This window comes from Ylistrum balloti, unplaced genomic scaffold, assembly GCF_031769215.1.
Source record: "Ylistrum balloti isolate Yb309-2 unplaced genomic scaffold, AGI_CSIRO_Ybal_v1 Utg369938, whole genome shotgun sequence".
NCBI classification, from domain to species: domain Eukaryota; kingdom Metazoa; phylum Mollusca; class Bivalvia; order Pectinida; family Pectinidae; genus Ylistrum; species Ylistrum balloti.
This window is the reverse complement of record NW_026782047.1, coordinates 1,412,652-1,435,151: the sequence shown is the minus strand read 5'-3', so window position 1 is coordinate 1,435,151 and position 22,500 is coordinate 1,412,652. Positions and strand designations below refer to the sequence as shown.

General features: G+C 34.0%; 1 protein-coding gene across 1 annotated transcript; it reads left to right on the top strand.

The window, feature by feature from the left end:
• Positions 1–198: 198 nt before the first annotated feature.
• On the top strand, positions 199–21,134 carry LOC132547232 (neuronal acetylcholine receptor subunit alpha-10-like). The gene is made up of 7 exons (XM_060210998.1): positions 199–259; positions 3,389–3,537; positions 5,672–5,716; positions 11,321–11,430; positions 14,170–14,708; positions 17,866–18,059; positions 20,784–21,134. The coding sequence occupies exons 1-7, from the start codon at positions 199–201 to the stop codon at positions 21,132–21,134; spliced, it is 1,449 nt and encodes a 482-aa protein (XP_060066981.1).
• Positions 21,135–22,500: the final 1,366 nt, after the last annotated feature.

The window sequence follows — 22,500 nt, the reverse complement described above, 5'->3', positions numbered from 1 at the left end:
GTTCTACAATTATATACATATTTATATAATATACTATGAATACAAGTAATTAGATATCGTTATTTATACAATTAACTTCATTTATAAATTCCTATTTCCTTGTTGATACAATATGCTACAGATACTATTACTTATTTATCCTTAAATGACTCGCATTTGTATTGTTCCAGTTGCCCTACTGCGTGCCTGCGGAACACGATGACAACAATGACAGCCATGATAGGAGGCCATTTTTGTGCAATCTTCATGCTAATAGCGGGTAATTATACCTATGACATCATAATTGTCCCTAAGTACTAATGAAATGTTTATAGTATCACAACAATATAAAGGAGTAAATATATATTTTTTCGTTTTAGATGTCGGATAAATCACCACGATCAGTTTACGTTTAGTGTTTGCTGTAGTCCCATAAATCTGATGTGAAAATCAGAGAAGGTTTTTGCGTGTGTGAAATGATCTTGGAAGGCCGGAAGCCAGCTCATAACACAATGTGATATAAAGGAATATTTGTACAAAAATTTATATATTGCTCGAATTACTAATACAAAGAAAGTTGGCATGCTAGTTAGATCTGAAAAAAACTAAAGAACACTCACTTTAAGAAAGGCTAGCTATGAAAGGTGGCGGGGAGAGACATCAGAATAATTATTTCCATACAGTTATTGGTTAATATTGATTTTCATTTTCATTTGAAAGAAAAACAGAATTGCAGTTATATAAACGTGACTTCACGATGCTCTCGGCTTTGACATATTTTTATGACATTTTTCTGTATTTGCCGATCAGTTTATTTCGGCATTGTAATTAAAAGTTTTTACTGCAGTGAAACACATCAGTATCATATTGTCTATTACAGCGGCATTACGTAAATGTGACTTAGAAACGTTCCGAACGCCCCACTTTCGTCTAGCTGACACAGTAACAATAAGTATTCTTTGTTTTCAGTGTGGCTAGATTCTCAAAACAAAGTACCGATGACACAGTATTATTAAATCATATCATTTATAAGGTGTTTCACAATGGCAATCTTTATGAGAAATGACAAACGATATTTGTATCATGAAGTACTGTTTTATGACTTATGAAAGTAGACGCACTGTAAAGAGAAACAATAGAAATTGATTCCCTCTCGTCTTCACTTCCCGGTCGTAATAAAACAGGGACAGTGATGCTTCACTATCTATCAATTTGATATTTGCAGTTTTGGTCTTTAATTTGAAAAAACAAATGTCTCATAAATATGGTATTGATTGTCACTTGCGTACTGATCACTTATGATGTGATCGACAATGTTTTTTTCGTCTTTATTCTGTTTATTGTCTCTGAAGTGCCTTCTCTACTTCTCCGACCAGTATTGTACAATTCCGACTAGATTCAAATCGAATTTTATACTAAGGTAAACAATGACAATAGTAAGGATACTGAAAAGTATAGATACCCGTTACTATTTATTGATAACCATCTCGGGTGTTAGGTTAACAATATGACGACTTCATTTCTTCTTTAGGGAATTCATTCCAATATATGCAGAATTTATTCATGGCAAGTCCTCAAATTAATTTAAGGTTCAAAGTTCAAGGTAACCATTACTATTTATACTAATTGTCAAGGAATGTGATTTTTTTTCACAAGATCAGGCGCAATTATTCCTTATGGTCACTTATAGTCATATTCTTGTTCATATAACTTGTAGTCATAGATGTATAGAATGATAAGATAATATCAGTATGTTTTGAAAATAGTGTCCAATTAACATTTGAAACGATTGTAAAATACGGTTAGTCTCAAAATGTTGGTAGATATTACTAGTATATTTAACACAGAATTAATTTTAAAAAAAAAGAATTAGTCAAGTTTTTGAGTTTAGTATTCGACAATCAGGCAGAACACACGATTTAATGCCATGTATGTAGACGAATCACGTACAGCTAACAATTTTGAAAATGCTTACAATTACCACAAATGAAAGTGCTTTCTTCAGGTTAAGTATCCCATTAGGTGCTGTAACATTTTCGTTCAACAGGATTCAAATGATTTTGAGCTGTTTTTTCTACCTCGGTGGAGGAATGACTGGAAACAAAACAAAATCAATCCTGAATAAAAATGCTGTCATAAAATATTTAACAATCCGACACTGAAACATGTTTTCACTTGGGAATATCCTATAAGGTATTATGGAACATAAACGGTTATATATGTGCGGTAGATGCTAGATATAAAAGACTGAATCGACGATGAGGAATTTAATATGACGCCCATGTTTTTAGATATCAAACACTACCGTGAGAACAGAAAATGTTCACAACCAAGTAACGTAAACTGATTTATTTCTTGATTTTGAAGTATCTTCCATGATATCACTTCTTTTTGTCTTTTGCTTTCAAATATACTGACGATACATGTATGTGTTCAGGTCAAAACAATTGATTGGACACATTGATCGTGTATACCCACTGAAGTGGAATGAAGACATTGTAGGCCCATTTACGTATGGCGTGGCCTTTAGAGCCATATTTCCAATAAAATCATTGGTTAATGTCAGGTTTACGGAAAAGTTTATCAGTATTGATGACAAAGAGTATGCCATGACCTTCAGCTTTCCTACGCGATAAAATGTTACGGCGACGTGTCATCTTTAAGTTATACCATGTTAATATCCTAACCCTGATATCGAGAACATCAAAGAAGTTTTATTTAAAACATTTATTTTAAAGGGTTCTCTGTAAATGTCTCCAATAGTATTGTCACGTATGAAGTCTTCACAGATTATTTGTAGTACAATGTATGTATAACATGGGATATTCATAATTTGTATTTTTGTGTTTTACGTAAAGGAGATTGCTTTGCTATACGCAAATGAATACGACGCCTGTCAGCATCTCATTATTTAATCTTCAGGAAGACATCTTCCAAACATCCTAGTTCGCAAATTGATGACAAACATATCATACATATGTCTATATAAAAATCTGTAGCTACAAAAGAAAGGCATTAGTACTAAAAAATCTCAATTTCATTTTACAACCATTGCGAAACAAACTATCAAGGTCATGACGTATACAAAATTATCTAATACAATGTATATAGAAGGTCAATCATTGGAAAAAAACAAACTTATGTGAAGACTAAGAAAATAGATTAAATACAAGTGGTAGATGTATAGATCCTAGATGTTTCAAAGACGAAAATACGTAAAAATGAACACTATGAGTAAATGTTTGTATGAGGATATGTTTGTGATATACGACAATTGTTCTGGAAAACTTCTTTCAATTGAATTGATATTTAGCCTATGATAATGAATAATTCCAGTAAAATTTAAAGATAGACTCCATTGTCACCATTACCAGTTAAACAGTAATTGTTCTTATTTCATTTTTGGTAGGATTGGACCTCGTTCTGAGCGATGTGCACGAGTATCGTCTGGTACGAGATTTGCTTAGAAATTACGAGAAGCGGATTATGCCATCCCAAAATAGTTCCAAACCTTTAAATGTGAAGTTTGGTGTGGCGCTGGCCCAAATTATAGACGTGGTGAGTACACTTGGCGATTATATAAGATGAAGCCCATGATAGCAAAAGCGCGTAATACGGAAGCATTAACGATTATAAAGACAAAACGATCGTCCTTCTAGAAGAATGTTAATGTATTATCCAATGTCTATATATGTAACACTGGTTTCTACCTCCAACTACCAAAGAGAGCTTTCCGCTATACATTTTAGTTTAAGCAGCACTGATAATGGGATGACAAAATTCACAGATGTAAAATTTAACGTTAATCCTGTTTTCAACATTTATCAATTTAGAGACAGAAATTGGTTAACAAAATGCTAACGAGAAAATAATTTATTTCCCTATCTTTAAAATCTATTCAATAATGCGTGATCCATAGTAAGAAGATTTTCTTTCATTTCTGATGTCTCATCGCTTTTATTCGATTTTGCAGTCTTATTTTACTGTAAAGTTACACGTGTTCTATTATGGTAATCATTCCGGGATTCTATGCTTTCAATGTTATTTGTTGATAGATGTAGGATTTATTGACTATGATACATATCCTGGGGATTATTGTAGAAGAATACAGGATGAGAAACTTGTTATTGTTCTCAATGGGTAGATTTTCCAGAGATGAAGGAATCGAAAAAAAAATAAGATATATTTTCCCCTAAAAATACCCTGAAAAATTATCTTTTGTTTTTTTAAAGAAAATGTGCCGCATTAACTGAAGTGTAGCTATCATGATAAATACAATACTCTGCTCCACGGGTCATTTTGTAATCGTTAAATAAAACATTTACATTTTGCGTTGATATCTACACACCCGAACCCGATATCACCCTAAACAACTATTATCTACTGCAAACAGACGTTTTATACTTCCTTGAAATGGTAAACATGGCACCTGGGACAATGGAATGACCTTTGGAAACGGCTGTTGATATAGATGTCATCTGATATTTTGGATGGTCTACTAGCCATATACTCTACATGTTATCATATCTATATGCAATGCTTCTGGTTTTCGTCTCGATGGCTACTTTCCCGTCTAGAGCAAATGTCTAATTTCACATCGATATGGCTCTTGTTTGCGATACAGCCAAAGCTATGACCATCGAATCATCCCCCTAACTCGAGACGTGACAGTACACTCGATAACGTTAGACAACACAAAAAGTCGTGAAGGAAGGAATACACAAAATCATGTATTCTGATCAGTGTCTAAACGGAGCAAAAAACCTAGATAAATGATATGATGCAGCATTTCTGATGGAACGTTATGAAATACTCTCTTTATCCCCAGTTCTGTTCTCATTAACTAACACTATATTTTCTTATGAAGCTGGGTGTGTTTGATGTGTTTGGTGCTCTTTCGTTTTGTTTTGTTGGTTCCGTTGTTGTATACCTAGTTATCTTTCGAGAACGTGACATTACTAACTCTTCCAGAACATTTGGTCTTATTATCCTTGTACTTTTGCTGCAACGTCCGTGTACAAATTCCAAAGTTCTAGGAAAAACATGTATTTTACTGTAGCTGATTTGTATAGTGAGGCACTGTAGATATCTTCACCTGCAGGCATTGACTGTGGTGACTACTGCTGCTAAACACGCGTTTTTCGCATTTTGTTTTTTTTTTCTTTTTATCGTGTTACCAAGGACAAAGGTCTGTGTTCTGAATCATTTAAGTACTTTTAGTTTTATAACAGAGTGTATGGTTTAGTGATAGACCTATAATGTATATCGTAAGATAATTTTCGTATGTAGCTTGTCAATTAGCGATCGATAATCAATAAATAGCGACATACAGAATACCAGTAAGTAAGATTGGCCAGACTAGTGTCCGCTGTATGTATGGACGTTCATTTTAACATCAGATTCATCAGTTTGAAATCTCATCTCAAATATATGTAATTTGGCAGCATTCGCAGGTTTATCGTTCAGTAGTAGCAATCTTTCGTACAAAAAGACTTGAAGGTTTGCTGCTGGTTATAAAATAATAGTACTTTCCAAAAGTAATATTGTATTTTACATAATACTAAAATATTTGAGCTACAGAAACACAATAATTAGTTTTACATTTTGGCTCAAAGATATAAGTATACTTGCCGTTGTGTTGGAAGTAACATTTACTACACGTATGTAACAAATATATTGCTTCATGTTTCAGGACGAGAAGAATCAAATTATTACTACCAACTGTTGGCTGAATTTGGTAAGTACTATCACTGGCTAGTTACTCAAAATAAATGGCATACTTCGATCACACAGAGGAATTGAAAGAGCGATAGTAAATTATTATCATCTTGCGAAAGGTTATTCCAGCATATGTCTTCCTTTATTGGGCATATGAGCTTTTCGTTGTACAATACCCACTAAATACTTATATTAACCTCATGCAGATATCTAACATCAAAGGAAGTTTTTCCCGAAAATTGTCCTGGAATAGGAGAGGTAGTGGGCATGGTCAATGTGCTTGACAATAGCATATTGCGATTGGATATATAATGCAATATAGAAACGCAAAAGGCAGTGGGACGTGTATAGTCTCTATCTTGTAATATGATCATTGCTACACTTTTCTAGCAGTTGAAATAAAGGTGTTGCGTTGCTTTTGGATATGTATTTGATAGGGCATTTTATTATCCACCGTGTCTTTAATTATTTGATAAGTAACATGGTAAACCTCCAGAAGTTACACTAACTTAGTGTTGTTGTATGTGGTATTTCTTTCACGCTCCTGATTTTTTTTTTTTTTTGTTTTTTTTATAATTACAAAAAAAAAATAAACAAAAAAGAGGAATAAAAGTTTGTGAGACCTGTTCCTACCAAAATAAACGAATCATTCCACGTCTGTTTTATTTATAATTTTGGTCATATGACTCATCTACTAGTGAAATATCGCGCTGGTTAATATGCAAAACTGGCATTTCAAAAATAGATGGGAATATTACATTTTATTATAAATAATAATAATAAGTAAATGACGGTTTTATCATACTGTAAATGACTTATATTTCGCGAGGGATTTATTTTCGCGTTAATACGCGAGGAGAATCGATCGCGAATCCTAATTATCGCTATTATTTGTATGACTATAACTCATGTTGAGCATGGTACTGATATCGGTTCCTAGTCTTTAATAGTTCTTTATTCGCGAATTGAAAGTCATTTCTACATTTGCGTTATCGAAACAATGTATTGAAATTGATATATAACTTAGATTATTTTAAAACCAATCGCGAACCATTTTTGCACGTGCTTTATTACCGTTAGTGCTTGAAACGCCTTTCCCGATAAATTGCCCGATCATTTACTGATCTCGCGTTAGTTTTTATATAGAGAAAGAGTAGTTTGTCAATGTTGTTAATATATGTATTAACCAGGTCCTCCAAACATGCTCATACATGGAAATATAGTCTTTGCGAGTATTCGTCTTGATAATGTCGACGAGCACGAAGTAGTTCGCCGCTTCAGTAAATCAAGACGGGTTTTAGAGATTAGAACACGTGTGAATTAGACTGTTAGGTTGACTCAACAGTTGTAATTTGTTGTGCACGCCTTGTGAGATAAATAACACCCAACTATTGTGGTACAAACACAGACACGAGGTGATATATCAGCATTCTTAAGGCAATATTGTTTACTTGAATTGCCAAAACACCGATCTGAAAGTATTACTGTACTACAAAACCATTTAATGTGATGAAAATAGAAGTTATAGTCGTCGTGTCTTTCTCTTTCTGTCTGTTCTGCATTAATTAATAGCACTGCGGTCTTCTTTATCAATATAGTCACTACATTTTTCATATTATTGCTAAATAATGTAGTATTTGCCACGATAACTACAAAGTTCTCTCATCCATATGACTGGGCTTCTCCAGTCTCCTCCCCAATTGCTTAGTGTCTTTATACATACGTGTAGAAAACAGATAGCTTTATCATACGGTAAATACGACAATCGGCTGGTGCCGCGTGATGTATGAAGATGTGGTGAAAAACGGTGCAATTAGTCACAATATCAGGGAATTTGTCAGCATGCACCAAATAGATAACACATAATGCTGCATTCCAGTCATGATATCAATCATTCTTTCCGTCCACCAAATATGAATTCGTTGCAAGTATTTCTCAGTAATGCTCAGTGGATTTTAATTAAGTTAATGATTTTAATTGATTTAAACTGGTACAGTGAAACGTCACTTTATGTAGCATTTGATTGGTCAATACTAACACCAAATGAACCAACCACACAAACGGTTACATTATATGTTACCATGACGATTCTTGACAAAGATCGCAGCATGGAAACCAAAGAGGAAATGATGACAATAAAGAATTTCTCTTTATGTTATCAATATATAGATGTAACAATGAGTCAAATCATGTCATGATTCTTGAAAATTGGAAAAGTAATGTTTTGTTCTTTTGCTTTTCAACGGTTTTCTCAAAAAGAATAAATGGTCATAAAATGGTTCTTAAAACTTTCCATAGCAAGAAAATTGAGCATTCAATAAATACATTGACAAATTGACAACCTACTCGTGTTAAGTGGGAAAGAAATTTACAATAGCAATTAGACGATACATGTTATGTTATCTGATATTTATCAAGTTTATCAAACATGCAAAATTTAAAGCATGAAATCTGTAACCACAAACAGAGAAATCGTATCTAAATTTATTACTACTATCAAGAAGAGGATACATATTGAAACATTATCAGACATATAATTGTATGGAAATTATGAAAGTTAGTGATTAATGGGGATCGTACACCTTCCCATCTAGATTTTGACTTTTTTTTCGATAACTTAGGATTTCCCTCAGTCGCCTCTAAGGTTTAAAATTTAGGCCTTTAGCATCACTGACGAGTTCTAGAAGGACGAAACAGCTGTATGATGTATTCTAATTCATTGTTTGGCTCTTCTGTATCTTTTCTTATTTTTTATTGAAAGTTGTTATTCGTTTATGTGTTTTGTACAATCTTGCATAATAAGCCTAATTTAAAAAGTAGCATGTATTATCTGTATGACACAAGTAAATGGAGCATTTTGAAACTGGAAGTCGAGAAATTTCCTGTGAAATTAAATAGTGATATAATTGATGTTGATGAAATTTATTGGAATCCCATAAAAAAAGTAAAATAATAATGTTACAATGCCATAATATACCAGTTGAAGAGGGTTGTACAAATAACACAATGCTAAATATATATGGCATTTTATGTTTGAATTGATATATTAATATAGAATAGCCTGATAAAGCAATTGGCAATATGAGGATGGTGCTGTTTCATCTTACTTCAAATCTTCAGTAATGTGCGGACCAAAATTATGGATGTACAGAAAAAAAAGCTTGTGCTTGTGTTAAGTACTGAAACAGGCGTCACAATCCACGTCACAATCTAAACAATTACATTATGTCAAGTTGAAAAAGTAGGATATCAGATAATGACAGAAGAGAAAAAGAAAACGTTCAAGAGTGTATTCTAAACCAGTGTCACTACTCATAAGAATACAGATGTCTTATACAGGCTTATAACGTACCCTGGCAGCCGACAAACTGTTTACCATCCACGGAGTTATATATCTGCTGAAGACTGAGGGCTCTGTCATCATCACTGCTCATTGTTCGAATATAGTATGGCAGTCTGTCATATGGACAGAGTTTACATGTCAATTTTGTTATTGATGGAAATACTTTGAATGAAAAGTTTTGGATCAGTATCTCTCGTTACCTGATTAATGGCATAGTCGGAGATATCTATCAGAATATCATGAAAGTACAGTGACGATCTTGATAATCGTTCTCGTAAATAACATTCAAGGTTTTTGATTTTTATTTCAACAATTAAAAGTTTGATACTCTCGAAAGATCACTATGTCTGGATAGAGTTGGTTGTGTCACCTAAAGGTTCCCAAGTCTTTATGGTGCCTTTGCGACGTATGCTAGACTCACTATTCTGGTTTTAACTGCTGGTTTTTATTACGCTTATTTTTGTCTTTCTTCGTTTTATTGCTGTTATGAAGATATCTATAAGTAGATTCGTGTTTTGGAAATCAAAGGGAGAGAGGATACATCGGTAAAGCGATGAAGCTGGTGCCCAGATTTTCTTATGCTGCAATTTTATTTCAAATAAAACATGACCGAAAACTTTGAGTGCAATATTGGAGATTCCATTTGTGTTTTCTGCATATCAGGATATAATAGTGAACAATGACATCGGTATGGTGTTGTTGGAAATTAACTTGTGAATGATGTTGGTCTAATCAAATGGTATAAGCTATGTGTTATTTAGAGTCTCTGAGTATGTACTTTGATAGAAGTCGAATGTCCTTTACATATCTGACGCCTTCGAAGATGCTGCTTAATGATAAATATACAGCTCTCATACAGCATCTCCATCATTACTATTGTAGAATACAAAGCTTCGCAATACATCACAACCAATGCATTCATTCGTTATACATTGGAACATATTAACGAGCTCTATGTAACCCATTACCGCTTACTTGAAGATGTATATTGAATAGAGTATGCTCTAAGGGAAACATATTACTTGCTTAAAGCGCACGGGTAGTAAACCATACAACGGTGTGATTCAGTGTCACTTAATGCATAGCTTCAATGATAACAAATATAATTGTTTGTGTATTAGTTCTTATAATGGAAGTAATACAATGTATTCTATAACCTACTTAAATATACACTATCACACTCGTGGAAAATAAGACGGCTTTTTGCAGAGTTTAGCAATACTCAAATGGTAAATAATGCCAATAAAATAAGTCACGTGCGTGGCTTTTAGGGAACATCATACCTTGGAAGAATGTAAGAATTCAAGGAAGATCGCATTCGAGGGTTGAATTGTGGAACATGATAGCACCCACGGAGGGTCACGTTGGGAAGAGAGAAAGTTTCCTTTGAGGTTTTTGTTTAGTAAGGTGATGATCTCGTTGAGTAATCATGATAACATCCAGGACGGTCAGCTTTTTGAAAGGGTTAGGAAGTTTCTAGGATAAATTGATTTTGAAGGGATTTTTAGAGATTCTCGTCATTGAAGAATAATATCCGAACCTCTTGTATCAGTTGTTCTATTTTTCTTGAATTCTATCCATTACTCCTTTACAAATTACTACACTGTTCCTTCCTAACTTTAAAACATCTTTACGTCCACTGTTTCCCCCAATACAGGAAAACTGCAACACACATTTGTCAACATTACCATTGATTCTTGCAAAAATTAAGGAACCGGATCATTATGGATTCCGTAAGTTTGGAATGACTATTCGTATTCATTGCTCCTCTACTTAAAACAAGATTGATAACCCGAACAAATCTAAAAGTCATATTTATTTGAGTATAAAATGTCGCCATAATGGCATGAAATGCACAACACAAGAGCGCACCCAGGAAATCAATGTTTGGGAAAATACGTGTTTTATGAGTACAGATGTCCATGTTTGTATTCTTGGAAATATTTAAGTGCGCTCGGAATAGCTGACAGGCACGCCTGACGAATTAAGTGTTATTGCGATGTATTTCAGAAAGCATGTATGATTGTTGTTTTTATGTAAAGGTAGTGGATATTAGTTGGAGTAAGAGTTTTACGAAGAGCGTCCATAAAAGGCTTTTCTATAGTTTGACCTTCAAGTATATTCGTTACGAAATTTTAATTTCACATTATATTAAGAGCAATTATCATGTGAGAAGTATATAACAGTTGCACACACATACGTAGCCTAGTCTCAAACGAGTCGTAAATATGGTACCGCCTATTTACTGTTTACTTATGTTTAAAATTGTTTTCATTGCAGGGATGGCTCGATTACATGCTGAAATGGGACCCAAAGAAATATAACAATATTGACGTTGTCAGGATACCTTATTCAGATGTTTGGAAACCCGACATATTATTGTACAATAAGTAAGTTATAGTCCCTTCCAGAGGAAAACCGATTTTATTGTTAGATAGGTACAATTTCCTGCCTTAACGTAAGAAAAACCAGTATATAATTATACAGTGAGTGAGCTTTCTGTCTTTCTTGTTGAAACTCGATGTAATATTGTATAATAAGTAAGTTTTCTGTCTTTAGTTTTGAAACTCTATAAATTGTTGTTTTATATCTTGTTTTTATTTGAGAATGTGATATTGCTAACATAGATTGTAAATGTCGCGTGTCGTCGATGAAGAAAAGATGCATACTTTTCCGAAAAACCTGGTCTTATTTTTCTACTACGTGTTCAGGAGTCTCTGTGTACATATTTCTTTTGTTCATGTTTTGTCCTAGTTTAATAGAATTTGAATTGATGATGTTCACATAATAGCTTTTTAATGGAATTATAGGTTCTGTTTTGTGATTTATTGGTACCTTTTTGTAAACAGTTGTTGAACAAGACAAAGAGTTACATTTTGAGCAACTGTTATGCTACTGATGAAATATAAGTCGATTCTAAATGTGCACTACATCTCATGATATATGGTTATTTATAGCAACATACTGATGCTAAGGTTGGTGTGATAACATAGATAAAATAATACAACTTTACAAAGTAAAAGAAATGGATGAAATATTATTATCAAATAAAGTAATTTCTTTATATGAAAATCCAAGTAGATAATGTAACGTTCTCAAAATGAGAACAAGGTATACAACAACCGAACCAACAGGCAAATAAAAGATTGCCACATACGTCCATCTTCTTATCGCACAAGAAATAGGATAGTTTTAAATGAGATCACTCGTAGAATTTCTTCATATTTTTTATCAACCTGGGTCTTTTGAAACCCTGTGGTACGAATTTGAACGTCAGTTGACAAAAACCAAAAGAAAAAAGTACAGAAACTATATCAGATCTTAAATAAAAGCATCTACGGATTTGTGTTTTTGTTAATGTAAAAACCTATGATGACTGTGGTTTTAGTGATAAAGTGTATCAACGTGTGTTGTGTCAAGTGCCTGACGCTATTGATTCCATGTAGTGTGCGAAACCATTCTGGTAGAAGTCATGAGATGTCTATCATAATCAGCAGACAGGGGGAAAATCATGTACAAACACATCTTTGAATTCTCCATATTTGGACTTCTTGGTTCTAATAGAAATTGTTGATGTCAAAAAGCAATATTCCAAAATAGGTTTTAAATCAGCCACGAAATCGTCATTTAGAACAAATTGTCTACAACAGCCGTATTGCGTTCATGGCTTAAATGGTTGTTAATGTTGTTTTCGGAGCATAAAGATATAAATTGGTTTGAAATGGAATCATTTAGTTGCCTCTACTGTAACATAAACATTATCTGTAAGAATAGGTGGACAATATTTCAATTACATTATTGAAATTACCGTTGAAAATGAAATTACATCGATAGCAGTATATCACTTCGCTTCGGAGAGATTCATCAGTTAGTCAGTTCCTCATTTCCGAAACAATGCAATGTTATGACCAGAGAATATTATTTCAATTGCGAAACCTAAAAGATCACATAATTTATAAAACAATTGTATACATGAATGGGAACGTACACTATATCATCCACAACACAGTGGCTGTCAGATCCTCAAAACCACTCTGATAGGTTGTCTGTCATTCAAACTTTAGCAAGTGATGGTAACAAGATCAAGCAATGATGTATAACACGACAGTGAATCCCGTGAAGGCCGTATTACCAATGCTTCATTCAATTTGGAATCTATATTGTGGCTGTTATACCCAATACGGTTATACCTATCGCTGTAGCTTTCTACGATTTCTGATAACAACAACCATTAACTAACGAACTCATCCAGATGGAGTATTATTTTGATCATGTCTAAAACTGGGTTTCTTCCTGATTACGGTTTGTCTGAATCATAGGACTATAGGGTTATTTACATACATAAATTTATAATTTGAATATTGTCACAGATATTTTTTTCAATTCGCTGGCGGAGCCATATCTGACTACTGTTAACGTACATATTTTAGCAGAATTTGATTTAAGCATTCTTCGAATAATAGTATCATTGAACTAATGACAGGGGTTTTTTTTTTCAATTTTAATTTTTAACATGTATGGGTATTTCATTTTTATTGAAATAACTTGCCAAAACGTTACGTTGTACATACTATAATGTTTAGCACAGAAATGACCTTGGAAGATTTATTATTGAACAAGTTGTCTGTTTCTAAGGTATTTATTCGAATTTCTGGAAATAGATGATGTTTTTGTGTAATTATTCGGTAGTTTTGAAATGTTATAAACCCGATGTCATTAACGTGTCTAGACTTTTAATTGAGGGTCTTGCCATTTCTATCGATATTGCCGAAACTAGGTGCCTCGTAGTAAACAGATGCTAGTCGGGCTTCGTTCATATCAATATTTAGAAAATGTTTCCCAATAATTGATAGTTAAGAATTTAAGCCAGACGTTATCATTAGACTAGGCTTATTTTCTGAAGGTATCGATAACTCCAATGGCCAAAGGTCTTTTTACGAGACGACCGTGTTTATGGCTGCTTTTGCACTGAATATACTTCACAGACAGTCCTTTACCTTAAACATACCTTATCAACAGCCTCTACAAACCTGTATACATTTGTCAAAGTAAAATATCTTTACACTGTTAAACTTATGTTTTCATTGAGGTCTTACAACTCGACTTATAACTAATGCTTTGAATTTCAGTGCAGATGTAGGGTCTTCGCTATCGTCAGTCAGCACAAATGTAATCGTCACTCCGGACGGAAATGTTACGTGGTTGTCCATGTGGATATTTAAGAGTTCTTGTTCTATGGATGTGCGTTACTTTCCATTCGATGTCCAGAATTGCAGTATGGAATTTGCTTCTTGGACGTTCGATAATATGAAGCTAAAGATGGTGAAAATGGGCGAGAACGGGGACCTAACTAATTACATACCTAGTTCTGAATGGGAGCTTATAACATTTAGTTACAACCTACATCCCGTCAACTTCTCGTGTTGTCCCGTCCCGTATGACTTCATGAAGTATTACATCGTGCTGAAGAGACGACCTTTGTTTTACTTGTTTAACATGGTGATGCCGTGTATACTCATCACTCTGGTGGCTCTCCTTGGCTTCTATATGCCCTCGGACTCAGGAGAGAAAATATCCATGGGGATTACCACGTTGCTGTCCATGACAGTCTTCTTAATGATCGTGGCCGAACGACTGCCTCCTGTGTCAGACGTGGTACCCCTCATAGGTAAGTCACGTTGCACCCATTATAGGTAAGTAACATGGTATCCCTTGCTGGTAAGTCACGTGGTGCTCTTCATATTTAAGTCACATCATACTCTTCATACGTGAGTCACGTTAACCCCCACATTCTTTTGTGAGTCGGGTGAAAATATTCAGGTGATGTGTTACAGAGGAAAGACATTCGATAAGTAGTTGTTGACTTTATGTGCCTTTTTACATATATGTACCAACAAAAATATGCGGCAAAGTCTAGTTGTAAACTAGTCAGGTAGATCAACTTAACAGGAAAGGAGATTTCTTGCTCAAACCAATAGGACTTACCACAGCTGTGAACAAGTTATTTCCATTTCATGACACGTATTGAAGTTAAAAACAGTAAACTCCCACAAAGTGCAGATTGTAACAGAGAAATACGGGTTTAAGATAAGAAAAACTTTTACAAAGATGATGATGATGATGATGATGATGATGATGATGATGCAAGTAGGAAAGGATGAAGACGTGTTTTGTTTTATATGTATTATATTCAATGAAAAACATTTAACAAAAAAACAATAATCATAAGGGATAACCTCATTAAAGTAAGACGATGAAGTAGAGATGATTTTTTCTAACGAAATTAAGAAATTTATTTTAATCATTCAAACGAAGAAGAAGAGTGCACGATAATAAAATCGCGAAACAGCTTCAAGTAGATCGGTATTGCCGCCATGTTTGAATGCTTACGGAATTGCCCCAGTGACAGGTCCAAAATCGCCTTCATTTCGAAAGTGTTACAAATCGCGATTACTCTTATTCTACAATTAGATTTCCTTTCAACTAATTTGATCGATATTACTAAATTCCTGTTTTTTTAAACTGAATTTACGTTAATGCAGTTCTTATTTCCACAATTAAATACTCTTTCATTGCCTATGCAGCTCATTCCTGACCTTCGATCTTTTTCATACTGTTAATGTTGGCAAGTATTTTGCATAATCAAAACACGTACATACCATAGCGCGTGGCGATTACGTGTGCTCATCATCTTAACAAGTTCTGTTCAATTCTCGTTTTGTAAAAAGGTAAAGATGCCGTACTTATATTTTAATGCCATGCTGTAAAACGTCCCTTCTTCTCTTTTTCTTTGTATTTTTTTTTATTATTATTCAATGCCAATGTCCAACGTATTTCTTTCTTTGTTTTTAAACGTGAATATGGAATATACGGTAACGATGTTGAATGCTCATAAATTGTTAAGATTACTTCAGTGCATCTTAGTAAATACGTATTATCTCTGTTTCGTGATAGATAAAAAAAACACCACTCCCCTTCTCTGTGCAATTTAGGTTCTTTGCTCTTTGGTACCAAATTAAAAAAAGAAATTCACGAAGACTCTCGCACGTCTTTGTTTTTGATGACGTAGAAAATGTGCCCTTCCCAGTGGCAAATATAAAGGCATCACCCAGATAACTATAACTTCCCGAGTTAAACTGTCACATACACTTTAGTGTTGGCCGTAATTAAGAACAATGTGTATCATGACCTTGCTCTCAAATGGTTTAATTTAATGTATCCATGCTTCATGAGACCTTTTTAACCCCATGTTTTTTTGTTGTTGTTGTTTTTACCGATTCCTATTTACAGGTTTGTTTCATCCTGTCTGTTTCTTGGATTTCTTATCGATCCTTTATTTGACAGCATTAAGTGCTCTGTCGTCTCTTTTCTTTCCTTTTTATGAACCTCAATATTTGTTTTGATGTGGTTCTAGAAGCGTTATCAGTGGATGGGAATTCCATATAATTCCATAATTCTCACAAAATTATTATTTTTATTTCCTTTAAATTTGTAAAAAGCTACAGTATCGAAAAACGTGATGCGCTTTAAACAAATGCACACAAGTGTATAGCAAATTTAGAATGAGTTTTAGTATAGCGAGATAATGCATTATACTGTATCCTAGAGCTGTTTCCAACTTCCTGGTTTTACGACACCTCGATGAATAAGCCTCTTTTCGCTCGGTTATTTTTTAGCCTTGCTGGTGATAACCGTGATTATCATAGATCACGTGATAATCCAATATAACTCCAATTACTTTCAATCGGAATACTTATTAGTACTAGTTGTTGTTTTCAGCTCTATAGCAAATGGTTGTTGTTGATAGCGATTGGCAATACTTCTTGAATACACAACTAACAATGCCAGAGTAAGCCGCACTCGTTTACAAACGTGTCCCTAGTGGGTCTTTTCAACACGGTACCGTGTACCGTTTCTTAGTGGATTTATGTCCTGGTAAACACTACAGCATCTATTCTTAAAGTTTTTATAACATGACACTAACACTGTTTTTTCTATGTAACCCGTGTTTTATATTGCTTAAAATTATCAACCTTTTCCCCGGTGAGCCTGTGTTTTATATAACATGACACTTTCAACTTTATTGGTCTTTGGTTTGTGTAACATGATAATATCAACCTGCTACAGGTAGGTTTGTGTTTTGTAAGAAATGACACTTTCAAACTTACTTCTTATTGGTCTTTGTTTTATATAAAATGACAACCTTTTTCCTATGGGTCTTTGACTTGTGTAACACACCATCAGTCAGTCTTTTCCCAGACGTCAGCTTATATCCAATTAACGAATTGTTTGAATCGTTTCACTGAAATACCTGTATTGGTAACAATTCACTACAAAAATCTCCCTAATTTTACATCAATGATATTGTTTTCTACCCCACATGTCTTATTAACAATTAATCTGTATTTTTCAAAAGCATTCTCAACACTAATTGTCTTTTTATGTTTGTATAGTTGTGTGTGTATAATAAAAAAATCATACACTATGCATAATGTTATACAAAATCAGTTATTACAGATTCTGTTACGGTAACAAAATCCACATTTCATATTTCCGTGTTATGACATATGTACAATGTATTATTGTCCCACTGTTTTCATTATCGTTATCTAATCAATTGAAATAATACTTCGACATTTGGAAGGATTCATATGTTCCTATTTTGAAAAGTAAACCCATCTTTTTCTTCACTTGCTTTTCAAGTTTTGAAGCACAGCTTTATTTTAACCTATATATCACTTCTTTTAAATGTTATTTACATTTTTATTGGACAAAGCTTACCATTCGAGTCCCTTTATAAAAACAATGTTTTTTTTCTATTATAGGTTTGTATTACGGCATCACCATCGCAATTGTCTCATTCGCCACCGCGATGAATGTATTCACGTTGAATATTCACCACAAAGGCTCCCGAGGGTTTGAGGTTCCCATGTTACTAAAGAAGGTTTGCTTTGGTGTCTTTGCCCGGATCCTGTTTATCAAGCTGGATCTACCGGAACCTCCACCGGAGCCGGGAATGGTACAAACTTTACTATGTTTCCCTTTTTACAGTAATTAGTCGATAACCTGACGTGACTTATTTAAGAGACAATATTTTCTAATTGAAAATGTTTATATTGTTGTGTCATTCCCTCTGTGATTATGTTCTTTAGCTTACTGAAGATCGGATATTCAAATCGCCTTATGTCCGTAGTCTGTAAACCATGCTGTTATTTCTTGAACAGTATTGGATTGATCTCTCGTAAAGTTGATGCGCCCGTTTCCCATTGTCCCCTAAGGAATGAAAAAGTGAACATTTTTACAATTCATGATATCTCATGTTTGAAGCCTACGTCATCAAAGACTTACGTTATAGCTTTTTCCGTTTCAAAAACAAATTATATGTATACTCTGTGCACAAAAAAAATATTAAATTTGGGAATATATTTTTCTAGCATTCAAAAAATAGTTATTGATAGATAAATGAAGTCAAACATTCTTTTAGTCATTTTGATGAAAAAGTATACATTTATAATCTACTACTCTGACGTCAAAATAATGATGTATTACGTTACTATGACATATTATAATAATTTTGCTCTCAAATGCATTTCGATGTTGTTAAACAAAGTGCAATATAGTTATTTTAATCCTGATTTAACAATTACTGATAAAACTTGGATATTGAATTGCAAGCCAAAGAGAAGGAAATTGGCTTATTGAGGGCCACTGCATTGTTATACTGAACTTGTTGATGTGTCGGCCTGATTTTCCTCATGTTCTGTGAGGACAGTGTTCGCAATCAAATATTACTTAAGTCTAGTCATTGACAGGGCAAATAGTATTCAAATGCTGCAAACCGAATATGAATATTTTGATAAAAAATAATAATAAAGAACAACTATAAGATTATAATGTACATCAGTCTCTAACTATGTTTACAACTTTTAATGATCTAATATGTCTAATGGCGCAATTATGCTGTTCATTGCCTCTTTTAAAATGTTTGCCTCATTGAAGTTTCAATTTTGCTGGTTTCAAATTTACGTGGTGATAGAACACATATTGAACTAATTATCAAATAGATAAAAATGGTTGACAAAACTTATTTCATAAGATTTCATATATTTTGTGATAACCTGGTTTTGAAAATTGTTTTTTTTTTTAATCGTTATTGTTTTCCATTACCAATATATAAATGGTGAATAATGATTTGGGAAGGTAACAAAACCAGAATTTATGAAAAAGGTGATACAAAAACATGTAACTAATGCACGTTTGGACATGTAGTCAGTTCATTAACGTGTGGGTCCTTTGGGCCTTTTTTATCTAAAAGAGTAAAATTCAAGTGTATGTTTTTGTCATATTGTCGTCATCTATTGTACTATAAACATGCAAAGTTTGAAAGAAATACAGGTGTAGGCGGCTTTTATGGGAAACTTTACATAAATTGGAACCTCATGCATGTATGTAGGTTTCTCTTGGTACCTAGTTGCTCGTTTCTGGTTTTGGAACGGATCCGAAAAACACAACGGCTGTCAGGCGACCATCTTGGATTTATAGTTAAAGATTGCACGAAAGAATCGCACCTTTAAATCACAATTTAGCATAGGTAGCAGAGCTGCTTCGTCCTTATATGAGGGCTGATTGATAAGTAGTGAGCCTTGTATTGAAGAAGATAGGCAGGGATGTCCTTTTTCAGCTCTACTATCCACTTAGTAGTTAAGTCTATGTAGCCAAAGTCATTTGGTCAGGTTGTGTCGAAGAGGTAGCACCGTAAAGTCAACAAGACTTTTGACTTTTGGAAAATGGAAAAAATCGCAGAAAGAGCAGTAAATCAATATTTGTATAAGAACGGTCTAGCACCTAAGGATATTCATACTGATATGGTAGCAACACTAAGGAATGTTGCCCCTTCATACATGATTGCTACATTGAAAAGGTGGATGGCGGAATTTAAACATGACAGGCAGAGCCTTGGGGATGACGCGAATGCTGGGAAAACTGTCACCGTTGCAACCCTAAAAATTATCAATAAAGTCCATGAAGTTTTATTGCTGGCAGGCGAGTTACAGAGTGAAAGCCACTACAGGAAATAGTACATTCTAATCTTACAGAAGATCTTGCAATGAGAAATCTCTCATACCGTATGTTACCAAGATTTCCGACAGTTGATCAGCGTCAAACGAGGCGAACTTTGTTGCGTGTTAAGCTTAACCTTTTAGAAGCAGAACCTGGTCAGTTTCTGAAGAGGTTTGCAACTATGGATGAAAAGTGTAAAGACACTGAAGGGGATTGTGTTTAAAAACAATGCAATATGTTCGGCAAAGGTCAAACTCTTAAATATGACGTTCACAACTTATCAATTAGCCTCGTAGGACTCGTTAGTGATGCTTTAGGCCTAAAGCTGAGGAGGCGTCTGTGATCATTATCGTTATTTCAAAAAAAATATTTTTTCAACTTTCGTATATTTACAAGCACAAAAATTGAGGAAAGAACAGGGACAAAAACGGTGACAAATAAAGACTAAATAATGGTTGTCTCCCTACGGGATCTCTTGTCAATAATACGAATTTGATGATTGATCAGTGCGGACGGTATGATGACAAGTTATATGTGTATATCTTTTAGATATGAGAAGGATTAAATCTGCGTTATAATTTTATATGTCTCTAAAGATTGTATAGATCGGCCATTTATGGTTTGTTGATATATTTTCAATGACTACAGGTAACAAAATAACACTGTCTTGATTTCTTTCCAGGAAAAAGTTCCACAAGGAGAATACTACAAATTTGACAAATTCGAAACAGAAGTTCCTTCTGAAAATGGTGGTGTTTCCCCACGATTCACCAGACGCTTGAACGTCGCAAACAGTGAATATTGTGAACGACAGTTTGTGCGGGTACTACAAAAAGTGAATTGGACAATTGAAAGGAACGAAATGCGTTTAGCGGACCAAGATCGAAAAGATTTCATAAAATTGGAGTGGCAGCAGGTGGCGCTAGTAATAGATCGGACATTGCTGGTTTGTTTCCTTATCCTCTTGTTTGCTGTGACGCTTTCAATCCTGGTCCCACCTGACGACGAACTCGGGGATATTAAGGGTCACTGAATGCAAAACGCATATATATTACATGACAATGAATAAATATCGACATATATAAATATATAATTTTCCAATATGAATTTATTTCTATCAAATTTATTCTTTGATTCGATATCGTTTTAAGTGTAAAACAAAAGTATTAAAAGATTACGAGATTTTGATTTCCACCAGTACGTCAATTTCGGAAGTAGTAGGAGATTGCAAGTCCTTATTTACTTTCGATTGTTCCCATTAGCGTTACAGTGGAGTAAGTGAGGTCGTTGATGTTACTGCTTGACGTATGACAGACTCTAGCGAAACGCGCTCACTTTGACGCCGTACCAATATGAAGATGCTCGCACACGTACCGTCGCTAACAAAGGAACTAAAGCAAAATTTGTAGCATTATTCAGACCTCAATAAGGGGTTCATTATTTTTTGTCAGAATGTTTTTTTTTTTTTTATTTTTTTTTTGAGCGTTTATTATTCATTAACCATTTATCTATTAGCTTGCTTTTATTTTATAATTGATGCATAAATAGCTATACATTTTTTTCTCGAAATAGTCAAACAAGATTCTTACACCGAATGTCGTGCTCTATCAAATTTAAACTTCCCCTCTTGAGATGTTGTTTCAGAATTGGTAAATTACTTAAAGATGTTTTCAATAGATGCCAAGAGATTTTGTATTGTAAACATGGGGGTTCATAATACTTAATTAAGATTTATCCTTAATAATTAGTATTCTGGTGTTAATAGTGTATTAGACTGAGGAAATACCCTGCTTTTTATTGACGTTCCGGTGTAAAATCAAATCACACCGTACTCGATTTGTCAACATTAATTAACATTTGTTTATACATGTAAAAATCTAATAAGCTAAGGAAAATCCTGGAATCAAAAATCCATCATTTAGTGTTAACCCTGTCTTCCCGTACACAAACATCCTCCACGCGGTCTATGTCCTTTCTTAACATGCACTGGGTTAGGCGATGGAAGGACTCTATGTTAAAATGCCTTCCATGCTTAATTAAGTATTCGTGCGATAATTATTCCTTGAAATAACAGTATGTTTAGCATGGACACTAGATAAAACTCCGGTTCTATTATATGAACCTATTAAATTTCTAATTAATTAATTTTCCTATCCCATAAAAGACTGATTTTAGCCTGGAAACGAGTCAAAGCTGTAGTTCTCTTCTCCAGTTATAATCTGTTAAATCTCTTACTGATAGCTATGATGACCGTAATTTGAGTACGGAATCCGTTTTTGAATATAAGCACAACTGAAAAAGAAAAATACCTCTGGATTGAAAGTTACATATAAAAATTGTCCATCCAATTATTCCCTTGTAGTGATGAATCCAACTCATTATTTTGGTTTGATTTCGAA